The sequence below is a fragment of the Podarcis filfolensis genome (genome assembly GCF_964270895.1).
Source record: "Podarcis filfolensis genome assembly, chromosome: 5".
In the NCBI taxonomy this organism is placed as follows: Eukaryota; Metazoa; Chordata; class Lepidosauria; order Squamata; family Lacertidae; genus Podarcis; species Podarcis filfolensis.
The window spans coordinates 74,053,986-74,070,990 of NC_139608.1; the positions used below are offsets into that span (position 1 = coordinate 74,053,986).

Genomic DNA, 17,005 nt, shown 5'->3' on the forward strand with positions numbered 1-17,005 from the left:
CTAGGACAAAAATCTGAGAGGCACCCTAGGCTGTGAGGAAAGCGTTTCAGGAAGAGAAGAGATTCTACTTCTCTTAAACTGCAAAATTATAAATAATCTACACCATTTGCCTCCCTCTCTGTCTGGATTTGTACCCTTTCCACCTTCAGCTCCCTCTGGATAGTTTATTCAGCTGATGGGTTTGCTACAGCAGAGACAAAAGGACAGAGGCAGCTCTTGGAAACAGCGTATTTTAAATAATTTCAAAAAAAAAGTGAACAAAAATTATTCTATCTATCCCCAAAAAGGCCTGATAGACGCTAAGAAAAACTGGGATGCTATTACTCACTTAACAACTGGAAACTATTTCCCTCCTCCCATATAAACAATATCTTAGAAGACCCATACAGAAAACCAACTCTCCCAGGATTTATCTCCTCAGCCTGGGGTTGGCGCAGCGGTGCTACTAGGACCAGCTAGTGCAGGTCCAGGCACCCATGCAGGCCAGGGCACCACAGCTGAGGGGGTCTTTATTTTTCTTTAAGTGCAGCAAAAGCATCCTGCTTTCTCCAGTAGCAAAGCTCTCGGGTGAGTCTTTAGGCTCAGCACTGTTTCTTGGGACTCCCATGCAACTATACAACATTGCAGATTGTATGTGGGCTTCCGCAGCTGGCTGTCAGGGACCGTGCTGAAGAGGGCTGTACAGATGAGGAATGGTGGGGGCCTCCCCTGCTCCTGATCATGATCCTGAATCTTCCCAGGAGCACTATGACAGGATAGATTTGGAACAGTGGTTTGCAGAGGGGCATACTTCAGAAGACAAAAGTTGGGAAGAACTGGGTGGCGAACAGCTAAGAGAAAAATGAACCGGGAGAGAGAGAGTTATCAAACTCCGGGTCACTGGAAACCATCCAGCCGATCAGTCCAAGGTCATTGAGATTAGATAAGGTAGCTGCACAGAAGGAACAGTGGTTGTGAGATCAGGTTGCAAGATGAGGGAGTGACTTGGGGGGGGGAGTGGGTGTAAACCTTAATTGGGAGCACCTTTACTCCGAGAATGGACTCTTTGTTTTTTCACTGTGATCATGAAAATCTCTTCAAATGGTAAGAGACTATTTTTGCTTTGTTTTGCTTATCCAAAGGGAGGGAAGAAGCTGCCTCCCCGAAGCCAGACACTGGCTTACAAATAAAAGTCTAGCCAGGCACACATCTGCAACAGTACAAAACTCTCAGCATGCTGGCTGCTGCTCTGTTGGCACTTCTTGAGAGGTGGAGTCCACATGGGCGTCCCAGGAAGTGATGCTGAACAGGAAGATGACATGAGAACGCCATACTTGCTGGACATTTTAACTACACAGCATTTAAAGAAAAAGGCTCCTTCAGGCACTTTGCACAGGTCAGGAGAGCAGCCCCCTTGGTCCTTTGCAAGGAAGAAGAGGAGCTACCAAGAGTGGCAGGGTTTGGCACAGCAGGCACCTGCTCCGGAATTGCTTGAGCACCCATATTTGTTATTTGTTTGCCCATTTTTAATCCCACTCTTCTTCCAAGGAGCTCAAGGCAGGATGCATGGCTCCTGTGCCCCTATTGTTTCTGCACAATCACCCTGTGACAAAGGCCACCCAGATGAAGGGAAAATGCAGCGCACAAACAAATGCAAGATCTCCTTCAAACATCAAGATGGCAGAATGGAAGTGGGAATGCATGTTCATGAGAGTAGGCTGCATTTCCAAGGATGAGCCCCAGCTCCTATTTTCCAGGGAGACAGGAAAGTCATCACAACACACAATGGAAAGTGACGTCGTCGCTGAAAACCAAGAGCTTGGTATAAAATGTCTTCTACACTTCAAAGGACGTGGGTGGCGCTGTGGGTAAAACCTCAGTGCCTAGGACTTGCCGACCGTATGGTCGGCGGTTCGAATCCCCATGGCGGGGTGAGCTCCCGTCTTTCGGTCCCAGCTCCTGCCCACCTAGCAGTTTGAAAGCACCCCTAAGTGCAAGTAGATAAATAGGTACCGCTTTATAGTGGGAAGGTAAACGGCGTTTCCGTGTGCTGCGCTGGTGCTGGCTCGCCAGAGCAGCTTCGTCACGCTGGCCACGTGACCCGGAAGTGTCTTCGGACAGCGCTGGCTCCTGGCCTCTTAAGTGAGATGAGCGCACAACCCTAGAGTCGGACACGACTGGCCCGTACGGGCAGGGGTACCTTTACCTTTACACTTCAAGGACAGACCCCAGCTCAAACTCAGCACCTGTGTTTGAGAACAGGAAGGATGTAAAAGAAAACACAATGTGATCTGGTGTGCTTGAAGCCGGAGACAATGAACCCAACGGAATGAAAGTTTGTATGAATATTTAGGACAATGTACATCATTTCATGTTAATCCTCAGCTTGAAACTCTGTACCCGTTATCCAAAGGGCAAGGAGCAAATGAGGCCTCTGAAGCTCTTTACTAGTACAAAACAGTTTCATTCGATTATTTTCCGTCTTTTCCATCTGCGAGTTTCTTGGAGGTTGCAACAGCCCTTGGCGCACACTGAGCAATTTCCATCACAATTTATTCAAGCTTTGCCTAAATATCGCCTGGGACCGTTTAACATCTCTGCCAAGTCAGTGTTTTCAGGCCCCAGTCATGAGAAAGAGGACTGCTAACACAGGCAACTCCACAGAGTAACGCTAAAAATCTCCACATCTTATGTTGTGAAATTGTTTCAGTTCCTGAAACCAAAAGCATGTTTGAAATATATGCAGTTTGACCATGAGGTATTCGGGAAATAACATTTCTAGAAATTATTCACATTGGGTGTAGCCTTTCCCAGGGCTGTTGGAAAGAATTGTGCTCTGAAGATCTACTGAATTCCTTCCCATTATTTAAAAGCATGATCTTACATTGCAATATCTCTCTTGTCTCCCTCACACACCCCTACTTGAAAATGGGCATGTGACTGGTGTGGTACCCAAACAAAGCATAATTGTGTCCAGAATGTATTGTTCCAAATTTCATTCTAAAACGTCAGAGTTATCGCATCCAAGAAACTGCCCTTCTTGCTAATTGAAGCCAACAATTAAACCAAGGGCCTCAGTTTATTTCGACAAAAAGCTTTAAGAAGTTGCAGTTTCGTAACCGTTCCTTGAGGATGCTGGAAAAAGCAATGTCGTTCTTTGTAAATGATCCTGAAACGTGTAGATGGATTTTAATGGCCTCAGATCTTTCTTGTTAGGGCTGTATGGTAAAAATGACATGAAACGTGGAATTCAAGGAGTAGAAAGCAGCTACCCCAATTTGGAAAAGAAGCCATTGTGAGCCGGTCCCAGACCAAAGCTCATTCTCAGTTCACAATGGCTGGCTCCAGCGCCAGCCCTCCTTGCCTTTTCCCCCTGCTGCCAGTTCTGTGTTTTCTTAAAGTCTCCCCCGGTGAACAGAGACAAAATGACAGAGCTGGCTCATGTGATGGCCTTTGTCAGCTGCCTCAGCCTCATCAGTAAGACCTCCTTCCACCTGGATGCTTCTGAGAACATTTAAGACCTCCTGGCATTTTTCTGTTTCCATGATGTAACTTTGATAAGCATATACAAAGCACAGTGACAGTGATTTATGTGTTTTTGTTTACCTTTTACCTTGTGTTTTGAACTCTTGGTAAGCACATAAAATTTCCTTGCCTCCAAGAGTTTCCCATTAATTTCGTCTAGGGTGTGTGTGCATAGTGGGGAGACATACAAAGCCTTGCTATTAAGGCAGAGATGGGGAACGTGGTCCCCCCAGACATTGCTGGACTACAACTCCCAATGGCCGGGAATGTTGGGAGTTAGTTTCTCACCCCTTTATTAAGCTTTGCAGTAAAGAATCTAATGGAAGCCCCATCGCTGTGGGATGCAAGAATGGACTCAGGGTGAGGCTTTTTGAAGAGTTCCTTCCAAGCCTTCAAAACCTTCACATCTTAGCAAAAAGAGCAATGATTCCACAATATCTATTTCACTACTCTTGCTTTTAGCATAATATCACTTCTGAAGAGTTCTGCCATCCCTTGCTACAGCTGTAATTTATTTCTAGTCTATTCCCAATTTGGACCTCCTTGTTCTTCTATAGCCACCCTGTGAGGCCCATTCTTCATTATATTTTCTTCCAATGAAGTTCCTTTTTTTAGTTTTCATGTCGCCTGCAGCACTTTTGGGGCAACTACCACTGATAACTTTTAAGAGCTTCACTGCACCTTGGCAGTTCCCCTTTATCTATGCATTTTGCTCTCCACAGAACATTATCTGCTAACTGCTGAAATCCACCATCGTGATGTGAGTTCCCTTTGTTCCTGTACTGTCAAGCTCCTTCCTTTTCAGAGAGCAAGTGCTACTGACATTCACAATTCTATGCTGTTCTGAAACTACCTCAGAAAAAGCAGCTTGAGAAGTCAACGAAAATGAAGACAGTTTCACTCACAAACCTATGTGCACTTGCTTATTCTTATCTGCAGGTTTTACGTCCCTTTTTAATCCAACTTTTGAGGATTTTAAATTTATTTCTATAATTTTTTCTGGTTAGTACTCTAATTTACAAGATGGTCAGCAACAGTTGGCAAATTGGTTACAGTTCCACCAAGCAGAATGCAAGGACACCCCTTTCGACTTATTTCCAGAGTTTGTGTTGATGTTTGAACATACAGTATGCACTTGTTAGGATTCTCAAAGCCTAAAACATTATGCAGAAAGCTCCAAGCAGTTCAGCTTAAAATATAGCTGCACTAAACCATCCTTGCCGAGGGAGAGAAAGCTAATCAGGTAGAGGGCCAAGAATATCCAAAGCAGATTATCTCACATGCACCGTTGGAAAACATTGGTCATAAAAATGCATCAATGCAAATGTGCACAAATCAGGACATCCTAATTTCTCAAGAGAGCCAAAACATTTCTCTAGCAATAATTCCTAAGCAAGAGACCACAGAGTGAGCTCCATAAGACAATGGAAACAGTGCATGTTAAGATGATTCTGTGTATAGTGCAGGCTTGAAGTCTACAAGTAGGAAGACAGAAGCATCAGCTCTGAGGTACAGTGGTACCTCGGGTTAAGAACTTAATTCGTTTTGGAGGTCCGTTCTTAACCTGAAACTGTTCTTAACCTGAGGTACCACTTTAGCTAATGGGGTCTGGTCTCCCGCTGCCGCTGCACGATTTCTGTTCTCATCCTGAAGTAAAGTTCTTAACCCAAGGTACTATTTCTGGGTTAGCGGAGTCTGTAACTTGAAGCGTCTGTAACCTGAAGTGTCCGTAACCCGAGGTACCATTGTAGTTGATTGTTACAGAATGTATTAGCTATAATAATAATAATAATAATAATAATAATAATAATAATAATTTATTATTTATACCCCGCCCATCTGGCTGGGCCTCCCCAGCCACTCTGGACGGCTTCCATAAAAACCAAAAATACAGTAAAATATCACACGTTAAAAACTTCCCTGAACAGGGCTGCCTTAAGATGTCTTCTGAATGTCAGGTAGTTGTTTATCGCTTTGACATCTGCTGGAAGGGCGTTCCACAGGGCGGGCGCCACTACCGAGAAGGCCCTCTGCCTGGTTCCCTGTAGCTTTGCTTCTCGCAAGGAGGGAACCACCAGAAGGCCCTCGGCGCTGGACCTCAGCGTCCGGGCAGAATGATGGGGGTGGAGACGCTCCTTCAGGTATACTGGACCGAGGCCAGTATTTCGCCTCCAGCCGCCTGCCCCTCCCTCACCTGTCTTTGCTCTCCGGCCAGTCCAGGCTTCTTGAGCAGGGCTGGTAGGCGTGTTTACGTTTTACAGAACCAAGACCAAATAAACCCGGTAGGGCTGCCACCACTCCCTCTGTTCCTGGGGACCCAGAACCACAACCCAGGGAGTAGGCTGTGACCCGTTATCACTGGCTATCCCCACTCTACAAGTTGTATCCACAGACTTGCAGACAGAAATTCTACTGGATCCAGTATTTTCTTTATAATGCAGTACTTCTCAAAGGCTGATTCATTTGCAGTGCTGTGGGAGCCTCTTCCTCTTAATGCAGCTGTAGCCTGTTCCAGAAATGTACGTGTGAAGACACCATATGGGTAAAATCAATGACGTGACTTAAAAGACAGACAATATGGGGTGAAACCATGCAAATCAGCCTGGCCAATGTGGTTCTACCAGAGCACAGCAAGAGGAAATGGTTTCCATACCACTGTGGTAAAATGAAAACTGACCCTTAAGAGGGATACATATGCAGTCATAAGGAGACTGTCTTATAATGCTTTTATTGCAAGTTGAAGCTCTTGCCATCCCATGACTGCAGAAGGGGGGCTGGGCTGGAAGACACAAGGAGAGGATCCATCACAACTACAGAAAGGACAAATGTGGAGAACTCTATGTGTGACTACGGTTCTAAATGCATTTTTTTTAGGGGAAATGTTTATGCTCCATAATAAAAAGCTGCTTGAGATAAGCAAGGGCAAGTTTGCCCATGTTTTTCTCTGGCTAAAACAGCCTCAAAGTCTCTAGCCCTTTTTCTTGTGGAAATAACAAGAAAAACCATGCAAGTGCTTAAAAAATAATAATCAATTGTTCAGCAAGAAACAAGTAGCTCCAAATCACTGGGTACACATAAACTTCCATTTTAATTTGATTAAAAACAATATTTTTATTCAATAACTCTAAACATCAAACATAATGTTACAAACAGACTTGGCTGTTTCGCATCATATCAAAAGCTTCCGTAGACCCACTCCTCAGCATAAAATCTCTGGTTATGGGCCTTAGTAGTGGATACTAAACTTGAATGCTTCCCCATTTCAAAGGTTGCCTACTGAAAGTTAGCCCACTGGGTCTGAGACTGGTTTGAACTCTGCTCCCATGGCAACGGAATAATTGACAGGGGGGACAGGGTGCATTTGGACCATGTGATCCCTCGAACAGCACTCTGAAGCACTGTGTTCTCAGTGTGTACCACACACAGTTTCTGAACATATAGACTGCACCCGTAAGGGCCAGTAGCTCATGGGTATTCTGCATTTGCAACCTTTCCCCCACAAACTGTAAAGAAAAAGAAGGATGAGGTGACTATTACTCACATGATGTGCCCCTTCACTTCAGAAGCATGATCAGCATTCTTTAGTAACTGCCTGTTAACAATACTCAGTTTAGGTTAGTCCTCACAGGGCCTAGCATTATAGAGAAGATAACAAGCATGTTTTTGCTCTGACTTTGGGAGCAACCATTCCATGTTAAGAGAACACGAAATCACCTCTGGAATAAATCTGTGTAAAAGACGACAGACTACATTTCATAGGCAGTGTAACAAGGGGGTTATATAAATTTATTCTTTCATGTAACATTTGATTAGTTTGGAAAATTCCCATTTTTGAACGTTTAATTCCATCTTTCATTTATTTATTCTTTAAAAAAAATTCACTAAAAAGGACCCCTTCCCTCCCAAAATACAATCTGTATCTGCTCTATATTTACAGATAACTGGTCGCTATAAAGGCACAAAATTTAAAACTAACGTTTCAATATCTTTTTGTGCATAATACAATATTGACAATACTGAACATTGCATTGCCATATATCCCTTTTGTGGAATCAAAAGGAGTGAGAAAGTTGTTCTTCCAGTGTGGAATTTGTGTGTGTATGTGTTGTGAGTGTGTAGCCCTATCGTTCTTATATCTGGGAAAATCTTCACTTCAGCATAGACCACAGCAGCTTAATTGCATCTTCCAGGTATAATACTGTCATAACACACATGGCATTTAAGTACAAACTGGAAAAAAATATGCACAGATCTGTGGGGGGGACGAATGCCTAATAAGGCGAGTGGTGGGAGGGTGCAATGGCAGCCGAAAGACTGGCAGATAGGTGCTCATCCTAGTCTGAATTAACTCTGGCACAGATTAAACCAAGTTAGTTTTAAATTTTGGTAAAATCATTTCCATGGACAAGCCAAATTCCTGAACTACTAAGTGCTTAATTCTACACATGAGGAGACTCATACCAAAGGGCATATTCATGATTAAGAAGATAGTTTCTTTTAAGTATCAGGATCTCTATATTACAGTGTGAACAGAAGTATGTGTTAAGTTTTGAGGCAGGACTAGCTGATTTCCAGGATAATACATAAGGCAACACACAGAAAAAGGCAACTACAGTTGAACATGCACTAATCTGGCCCGTGCTTTTTCAAACACTGGAGAAAGATCAGCAGCTATCTGAGTTGCAGTGAGAGGCTGATTAGTTATATAACCATCACTGGATACGGTTAGAACGAATGCCGGTGGGTAACAGATTACAACTGCGTTATCTACTATTAAAGGTTTCTTTTGTGTGTGTTTGTGTGTTTTTCTTTGCCGCAGAAAACCATTATCCACAGAAAGTGTCAAAACTATTTCTCACCCCTGTTTTGCATATATAAAAAAACAGCTACGGTAATTGGTTAAATCTAATGCCTTCGTTAAGAGTGGTTTGCAACCACCTTAAAGGGTTTGTACATTGTACATAAATAAGAAATTACAGTACAAGTAAGTTCACAATTTTTTCTATGGGAATGTTTTTCTTCTTTCGATAAATTCATGTTTGGAAACATTGTATTGCATCGCCGAGAGGCACTTCATCCTATCCTTCACTTCATAAATTTATACCTAGTCATTTGCAAAAAGACAGAAATAGTATAACCAGATTTCTTGACCTTTCACAGTATAAGAACACAACTGTTAGCTCTATCCATGCACAACACAGACTCTTTCTGGTGACAGTCAGTATGGATTTTTGGAAATAGCTCATCTCAAAACTCCATAGCTGACAATCACAAATTTAAATCAACCAATAAAACAGATGTCATTGCAGCTATTTGATTTATGTTGATCTACTGCTGAATGAAGAGTCAATGTAAGCAATATTCTTGAAATAAATGCAACAGTGCTGTCTTGTCAAATGAAATTAATGCTCTCCTTAAACGAACAATTGCCCAGAGTTCTGGCATGATGAACTGCCTTCCATCCTCTACCAAAAACTTTTTAGGAGATCCGTTTAATTTCTTATGCACTGTAAAGTGTACAGATTCTAAAAAAATAAGACGTTTCCTATAAATAAAGTGTCCTTTAGTGGCAGTATATACTAAAATAGTCCTTTGCTTTGAGACGACCATTAAAATCAGTTTTAGCATTACAGGCAGCAGCTAAATAGGGATAACTGATGGCGATAAGGTTCATTTTGGTCTTTCATTGCATCTTTTACAGTGCACAAGCTTAACTGTAAGGATTCTTCAAATGCCTCCCAAAAGCGAAAAGAAGGTTGAGTCCAACGCTAAGAGACCTGATTGTTGACGACTGCTCTACAGTTGTTTAAGGGGGGAAAATAACCAACATTTGATTTGCTAGTATGATTTATGGCATAAGAATTTCATCTAATGTGGGAACATACCTGGCAAATGTTGATAAGTGCCAATACAATATTTTTTCCCCATGGAAATTGAAGAGGAAAACAATAAAATTTCCACAGGACAAGCAATCAGAACACGTAAAGTGCAGAAAGACCTCAATTAATCATTAAGCAGTACCAGAAATACCTTCTTGATAAAAACCACATGCTATGCCCCTCTGGCATCCCAGCCCTTCACTCTCCATTCAAATAAGTAAAAAAAAAATTTCAGTGCATACAATATAGTTATTATAAGTAATAAAATACTAAACAAAGAACCCTATATTATCATTATTGCAAATTCTGTCCAATCTACATGAGTAAAACATAATCCACATTTGGTGTTCAGAAAGAGACAAGTGTTCTCTTCCTTTTTTTGGCACAGGTATTTGTGCAGAAGGCTTTGGTCCTTGGTACCTAAATTCCCAAAGTGCAGGGGGTTGTGTGCAGTGATGGCTGTCCACAGGATTGCCATGTCCATTTGTGCAGTCAACTGTGAGAGCCTCGACTTACTGCTACCAGCGGCCGCTCACACTAGCAATGTCCGAATGAAACTGACGCGGCAGTCTTCCACTAGCACCGCCTTCCAGGAACGAGGCACGGACATTGGAGGGGTCAAACAGTTTTCTTCGGTTTTTATTCAGTTCTGTGCATAGGAGGGGAGGGGGCAGGGAAAGAAAAGAAAAGAAAAGGGCTCATTAAAAAGTATCAGCTAAATAGGGATTAATTTTAAAAAGGGTTTTTTGGGTAAACAAATGCAGATTAAATCCATGCACATCAAGGAGGGTGAGATGTATTCTTGAGAGGTGACAACTCAAGCAAGCAAGGTAGCCAGGAAAAACAAAGGACTCTTATATGCACAAACAGTGCATTTTTGTTTACCTGAAATTGCAAGCAGCATTTTCCTTCGTGCACCGAAAGTAGTAATTCCGAGCTCTTTCAGATCCTGATCTGTGAGAGTGAGGAACGTCTGAAGATCAATCTGGAGAAAATACAGAATGTATACCTTAGTAATTCAAAATACAGAAGTCTCACAGTAAAGATTCAAAATGCATACTAAAGGGAACGGCATAGATAACTTCCCTAAAGAACTTTATTTTTATCATCCAAAGAGAAAACTGAGGAAGTACAGCATAGGGTAATCCTATGCTATGCCTACTCAGAAGTTAACCCTATCAAGTCCAATAGCACTCATTCTTAGGTAATTACACACATATAATGAAAGTATGATTTACAACCATGAAGAAGAAAAGATTATAGAAATGCCACATTGCCAAAGTTTTTCTTCACAGAGGAGCAGGTGTAAAGGGTGCTTTATATGTACCCATAGTGCCCAAGCACTGTTTGTGTGCTATAACCACTATGCAAGTGGATCAGTTTCTGTTTACGTCTAGTGCAGGGAAGCAAGCATGGTGCACTCCAGATGTTGTGGACCACAACTCCAGTCATTCCTGATCATTGACCATGTTGGCTATGGTCGATAGGAGTGGTGGTGCAAAACATCTGGAAGGAACCACAATGGCTACCCTCTGTTCTAGCGTCATGGGAGCAACCACAGAGGAGATGGGAACAGTACTATTAGAAGTGTGTGTAGGTCAAGACCTCAATGATGAGAAACGGGCTAAGAGCTGAACAACCTCAACACCCTTTCTACCCTATCCATACATTCCAAGATTGAGAAAATAAACCAACAAGCTGAGCAAGGAAACACTCTGTCTCAATTCAAGCCTACCTGCTGATCAGCAATGGTGCTGCTGGACTGAATGGATTTGTCCATCCAATTTCATAGGGTCCTTACAGAAATCTCCTTTAATGCAATGCTAAATCTTTAAGATGGCAATGTATCTGCGCCTGATTTCTTTAACTAAATAATGTAGTGTCTGTTTTACAGGAGTTTTATATGAACTCTTGATCAATTCTAGTTTGTTAATGAGGGTGTGAAATCTCCGCTTACCCAAGTTCTGTCTTAAATGCATTACAAATGCCTGTCCCAGAAAAACAAAACAAAACAATGGCCTGGTTCACACAGCACAGTAGGTCAGTGTACAACTTACAGTGTCCATGTGAACATGCTGGCTCCTGGAGAGGAACAGGTATCCTCAAAAATTGGCTTCCAGGTGGAAAAATCAAAATTGGAAACAGAACTGTTAGACCCCAAAACTAAGATACTTTCAAGAATGTACAACTTGCTACTGAAATGGAACACCCAGGATGAAACGGTTAAATCTGCTATGATTAAATGGGCACAGGATGCTGGACATAACATTATGTTCGCTGACTGGGAACAGTTGTGGACCACAGGTATGAAATTTACGGCATGTAATGCCCTAAGAGAGAATATTATGAAAATGATATACAGGTGGTACATGACACCAGTCAAGCTTGCAAAAATCTATCATTTGCCCAATAATAAATGTTGGAAATGTAAAGAAAATGAAGGTACATTCTTTCACCTTTGGTGGACGTGCCCAAAGATCAAGGCTTTCTGGGAGATGATCTATAATGAAGAAGAAACCAGAGGCCTTTCTCCTGGGCATAGTCGGCCAATTGGTGCCAAAGAAGGATAGAACTTTATGTATGCTACAACAGCAGCAAGAATACTTATTGCAAAGTATTGGAAGACACAAGATTTACCCACCCTGGAAGAGTGGCAGATGAAGGTGATGGACTATATGGAACTGGCGGAAATGACTGGCAGAATCCGAGACCAGGGAGAAGAGTTGGTGGAAGAAGATTGGAAGAAATTTAAAGACTATTTGCAGAAATATTGTAAAATTAATGAATGCTAAAATGATGCTGGATTGAAATTAAGTGGCATTAGCAACAAGGCTAATAAGAATATGTAAAAATGGATTGATAATGGATGAAAATATATAGTCATAATATGTTAAGATATAGAGTTAAGATAAATGAAAGAGGGTAAGGATTTGCTGAACTGACTATGTGAACGGGAATACAAAAAAGGGAGGTGTGAGGAGGTCAAGGAAACAAGCAAACGAAATTTTAGATATGAAAAAATTGATTCGCTTTTAATTTTTTCTATCTATTTTTTCTGTATTTTGTATCTTTTTTTCTATCTATTTTTTCTGTATTTTGTATCTTTTTTCTATGTATTTTTGTATTTTTTGTATTTTTTTCTTTTCTTTTCTCTTGTTTTATTTTTATTCTGTAATTTTCTTTTTTTTGTAAAACTTCAATAAATATCTTTTTTTTAAAAAAGGAACAGGTATCCTCTTTGCTTCTCGATGGGCTTCTTTGATTAGTGCAGCTCAGCAGCTTAGCTTAGTGTGTTGCCTGGGATCAGTTAAGACTTCTCCTCTTTAACCAGGATTTGTAAAGCAAGCTTTGTCCTGTGGTTGCAGGTAGTAGTTAAGAATGCAAATCCCTAACTATGAGCCCAGTTTCCAAAATGCCAGGTTAGCTGCTGTGCTGCACCAAGCTAAAAAGCCCGGGAGGAGGAAAGCAGCTACAATCTCCATCTTGGGAGCTAACACATCGGTGCTAAGAAATTATCTGACAGTGTTATGTGTGCTGCTGAATTGTTCATGTAAATAACCACGGGGTGAAAAGCAAGTTTTCAAGGGCATTCACATATCCAGCATCCTGAACACATACATGTGTGTATTCTCAAAGACATGTGAATTTCAGAATTTTCAAATGGTAAGCCTTCAGATCTATACCACCAGATGGCATACCTCTTTGCAAGAGTCTACTACAAAAATAAGAAAGAAGGCCAGTAGCAATATTGAGTAGATGAGGGCAGGCTGGTAGACAGATGGCACAATTATATTCTAGTTTAACAAGCCAGGAGAGGCTCAAGATTTGGATGCTCACATGCAGCCCCTTGGCTCCTGCTTCACTTATTTTGTGTGAGTGGGTAAACAAGCCAGAAATACAGAGTTAACCATAGTTTATTATGTGCAAACTAAGAACTGTGGTTAATGAATTCCAAACAAGCCAGAATCATATGTCAAGTTTAAGTCACGGTTTCATATCCAGGCTTCTATGGAAGCCACTGACCACAGTTTCTCAGTTTGCATGTAACAGGAAGCTATGGTTAACTGCAGCTTCCTAGTTTGTTCCCCTGCTTTCATGAAGGGAGTGGAGGGGCAAAGCATGAGCAAAGCAGCTCACAAATATCCTGGTTTTAGTAAGGCAGAATTTGGTATATGAATGTGGCCAATGTACCTGAGCTAAAGATGGCCCACTCTTTTTGTAATTCAGTTGGCAGAAGACAATCCCCACAGGATTAGGTACTGCTACTCCTGGGTACACTTGATAACATCATAGTTTCTGAGTACAATTCAAAGTGGTGGTGCTGACCTTAAAAGCCCTAAACACCCTCAGCCCTGTATACCTGAAGGAGCGTCTCCACCCCCATCGTTCAATCTGGGCACTGAGATCAAGCACAGAGGGCCTTCTGGTAGTTCCCTCACTGTGAGAAGTGAAGCTACCAGGAACCAGGCAGAGGGGCTTTCTTGGTAGTAGCAGCCACCCTGTGGAACACCCTCCCATCAGATGTCAAGGAGATAAGTAACTATATAACCTTTAGAAGGCATCTGAAGGCAGTCCAGTATAGAGTTTGATGTTTTATTATGTTATTATATGTGTGTTGGAAGCCGCCCAGAGTGACTGGACAACCCAGTCAGATGGGCGGGACACAAATAAATCGTCATCATCATCAATATATCCTGCCTTTCCTTTCAAAGGAGACCAGTGGCTTTGCTGAGTTTTTGTGTAAGCCATGCCACAAAATACCAGATTTGTGTCTAGGCAATCAAAGTTTTGTCCAATGAAAGCTGAATTCTGTGCCTTGTTCAAACTATGTACAGGGATAAAAGCTTACATTTTTCAATAACCATCACTGATAGGCAGCATGGTCAGTGTTCCAGGATCACAAGACCTGTAGTCCAACATGTTAGCTACCCATGTATCATGTTATCATGTTAGCTACCCATGCTTTAGTATGTTGAGCTGGGAAGCAAGCAGCACTATGCTGCACCCCCAGGTATCACGGAATAACCCCACCACTTGGCCTCCCATCATACATGCCATCTCTTTCATCAGTACCACACCGACGTGCATTTATTCGTGCAAGATTCAATGTCTTTCCATCGAACCTGCTGAACCACAGATTTTCCAAGGGTTTGGTGTCTCCGCTATGCGAGTGTGACGGGGAAACTGTTGAATCTCTTTCACATATAATGTTCAACTGTCCCCTACATAGCATAGCCAGGGCTAAATTCCTGGGTCCTGCTTTACTGCGCTTGGTTGGCAGGCCTGTTGAGTCACACGCCGCACTGCTTTTGCAGGATACAGATCCTTCTGTAACTCTGCAGGTGGCGAGATTTCTGAATGCGGTTGTCTCACACTCAAAAACCACCAAAAAACAACAACAACATCAAAACTAATCGAACTGTTATGATGAGAGTGCATGTCGGAGTTCGTCTTCAGTTTTCCTTTTCTGTGATCTGTCCCTTGGAGCTCTCCTGGCCCCAAGCTGTCACTTGGCTCTGCTCAATGACCCACCCTTGCATCGTGGTGTTCACCTTCTGTTGTCGGATATATCTGTTTTTATGTCCCTGTGTTTTTATGTTTGTACATATTTTATGGGCTAATAGCCGTAAATAAATTGTAAACTGTAAACTATGCTGCAGTAGAGGCAATGGCCTGATAACAACAGGCAGGGCCAGAGGCTCTCCTGTTTCTTATGTAGATGTGTCACAAGCCACTGACGCACGGTATCACTCATGAAGCACTCATACAGCAAGCTGGATGCCAATGCACTACAGAGCATGCGTCCACATATGCTTGCAAACACTGGAAACCAGAGTTGCTTCTCTCAGCACAGTGCTTTGAAAACACTTGAGGTTTGAAGCTAGCAATTCCTACATTCAAGGAATGAATATGTGGTCTTCACAGAATAGTAAATGAAAGCGCAGCAGATGGTAGCAATTGAGCGATTTAGTTTGGAAAGTAATCAAAACACTCTAGCAGGAACAACAACAAAAAAATGCCTTTTCCAGACACTGACCTCTTGTTGCTGGAATATGTCTGTGTATTTGCCCAAACCCAGTTTGCTGAACAGCTCAGGCAGGTCAGATCCCTTAAATAGGCTGTTCAAGTTACAGCCATTGCTTCCTGTCAGCGAGGAGATGCAGTCCATGTAATTGCTGCTGCTGAGATAATGTTCAGCTGGAAGTTTAGAGAGGAAGTACCTTTGAGTTTCCAAACAGTTTGCATTTCACTTTTAAAAGATATCCCACTGAACTACTTAAACTGTGCATAAGTCGCTGTGACAGGTAGACTTTAAACCCCAGCCCACCCATAGGCAAATGATCAAGCCGTAATATTTTCACTGAAGTGCTACGAAAGAAAGTCAAAGATTGAAACTACATGTGGGGCTGCTCCTGAATAGGGCAGCCTTGCATTAAGGCCCCCTCCCCCCACCTTTGATTTGTGTGCTTCAACTTACACAGCATCCTAAATGTTGTGACACTGAGCATTTGCTCATCTTAGCAGCAGCAGCCAATCAATCAATGATGTGGTGTTGGAAATATGGCAACACTCAATATGGTGACATCAGGCCATGAAGTTGATCCACACATTACAGAGTTAAAGGGGAGACCCATGATTCAGGGCAGCCTTTTTCAGCAGCCTGTCCCCACCGCCACACACCCAGTTTCTAACTCTGTCCTAGGATTTTAACACTCGCAATTAACAGGCTGAACTAAATAACCAACTTTGCTTCCGCTAGACTCGGGACAAAATTTTAGCCAAGCCAATGATAGTGCATGATAGAAGTCATGCTCAAGTTAAAAAAAAAAAAAAGCAGAAAATCATTACTTGATTTGTTTTGTTTCCTTTTAGGGCTGCCAATGGAAGAAACAAAGTCGCCAGGGGCTGCTGGGCCAATGCCATTGTGATCTCTCCAGTTATCAGAGTCGCTACCACTTCCTAGATGTTCCCGGCTGTTGGATCGTGAGAGAGACATTGATGAACCCTGCAAGAAAGAGAAGAAGGAATAAGCATAACCTGAAAACTGGGAGAAGGCTCCTTATAAACCTTAAATAATGGTCACCCTGAAATGACTTTTTTCTTTTCTTTTACAGGAGAGCACCCCTGTAGGGGAGCCACCCTAGGAAGGTGAGCAAGTGGAATAGGCCAAGATAAAGAGAGGAGGAGGAGAAAACAGAGAGAATTGTTTAATCCCATTTCTCACTAGTGGAACAGAATGACATATTTCTCTATATTTCCAAGTTCTAAAAAATAAAATTCCACTATACAGAATGATTCCACATCAAGAAGAAGTGTAAACTATCAACCTCTGAAAGGTGATAGATGAGCATTTCTTGACATGGAAGAACACCCAGGCCTGAAGGGGTGAAGTTCAGCAAGGACTGCACTAGGATATATTGCTGAGTACTTACTTTGGGCTCTGGGGTCTTACTAAATACTTGCAACCAACAGGATTCTGTACTCACTGGCATATATGGAGGACACACTACCTTACTCAGCTCAGGACCTCCAATACCTTAAGGACCATCTCTCCTCATACAAACTGACCTGGACCCTGTGTGCTTGTTATCTGAGGCCCTTCCCTATGTCCTGCCTCCCTG

At 42.3% G+C, this 17,005-nt stretch overlaps 1 protein-coding gene and 1 long non-coding RNA gene across 3 annotated transcripts in view; one reads left to right on the forward strand and one right to left on the reverse strand.

Annotated features, from left to right (window-relative positions):
• LOC310763047 overlaps positions 1–16,843 on the forward strand; it is a 75,163-nt gene extending 58,320 nt beyond the window's left edge. For both annotated transcript variants that reach the window (XR_014548427.1, XR_014548428.1), the window contains one exon: positions 16,257–16,843. This is a non-coding gene — a long non-coding RNA (uncharacterized lncRNA). The remainder of the gene's footprint in view (positions 1–16,256) is intronic.
• The window catches only part of BICC1 (BicC family RNA binding protein 1), a 108,497-nt gene continuing 98,087 nt past the window's right edge, over positions 6,596–17,005 (reverse strand). The window contains exons 18-21 of the mRNA XM_083614597.1: positions 16,233–16,389; positions 15,421–15,581; positions 10,269–10,368; positions 6,596–10,032 (exon numbers count right to left, since the gene is read on the reverse strand). Coding sequence (XP_083470723.1) covers positions 9,902–10,032; positions 10,269–10,368; positions 15,421–15,581; positions 16,233–16,389 — 549 coding nt within the window. The 3' untranslated portion in view covers positions 6,596–9,901. The remainder of the gene's footprint in view (positions 10,033–10,268; positions 10,369–15,420; positions 15,582–16,232; positions 16,390–17,005) is intronic.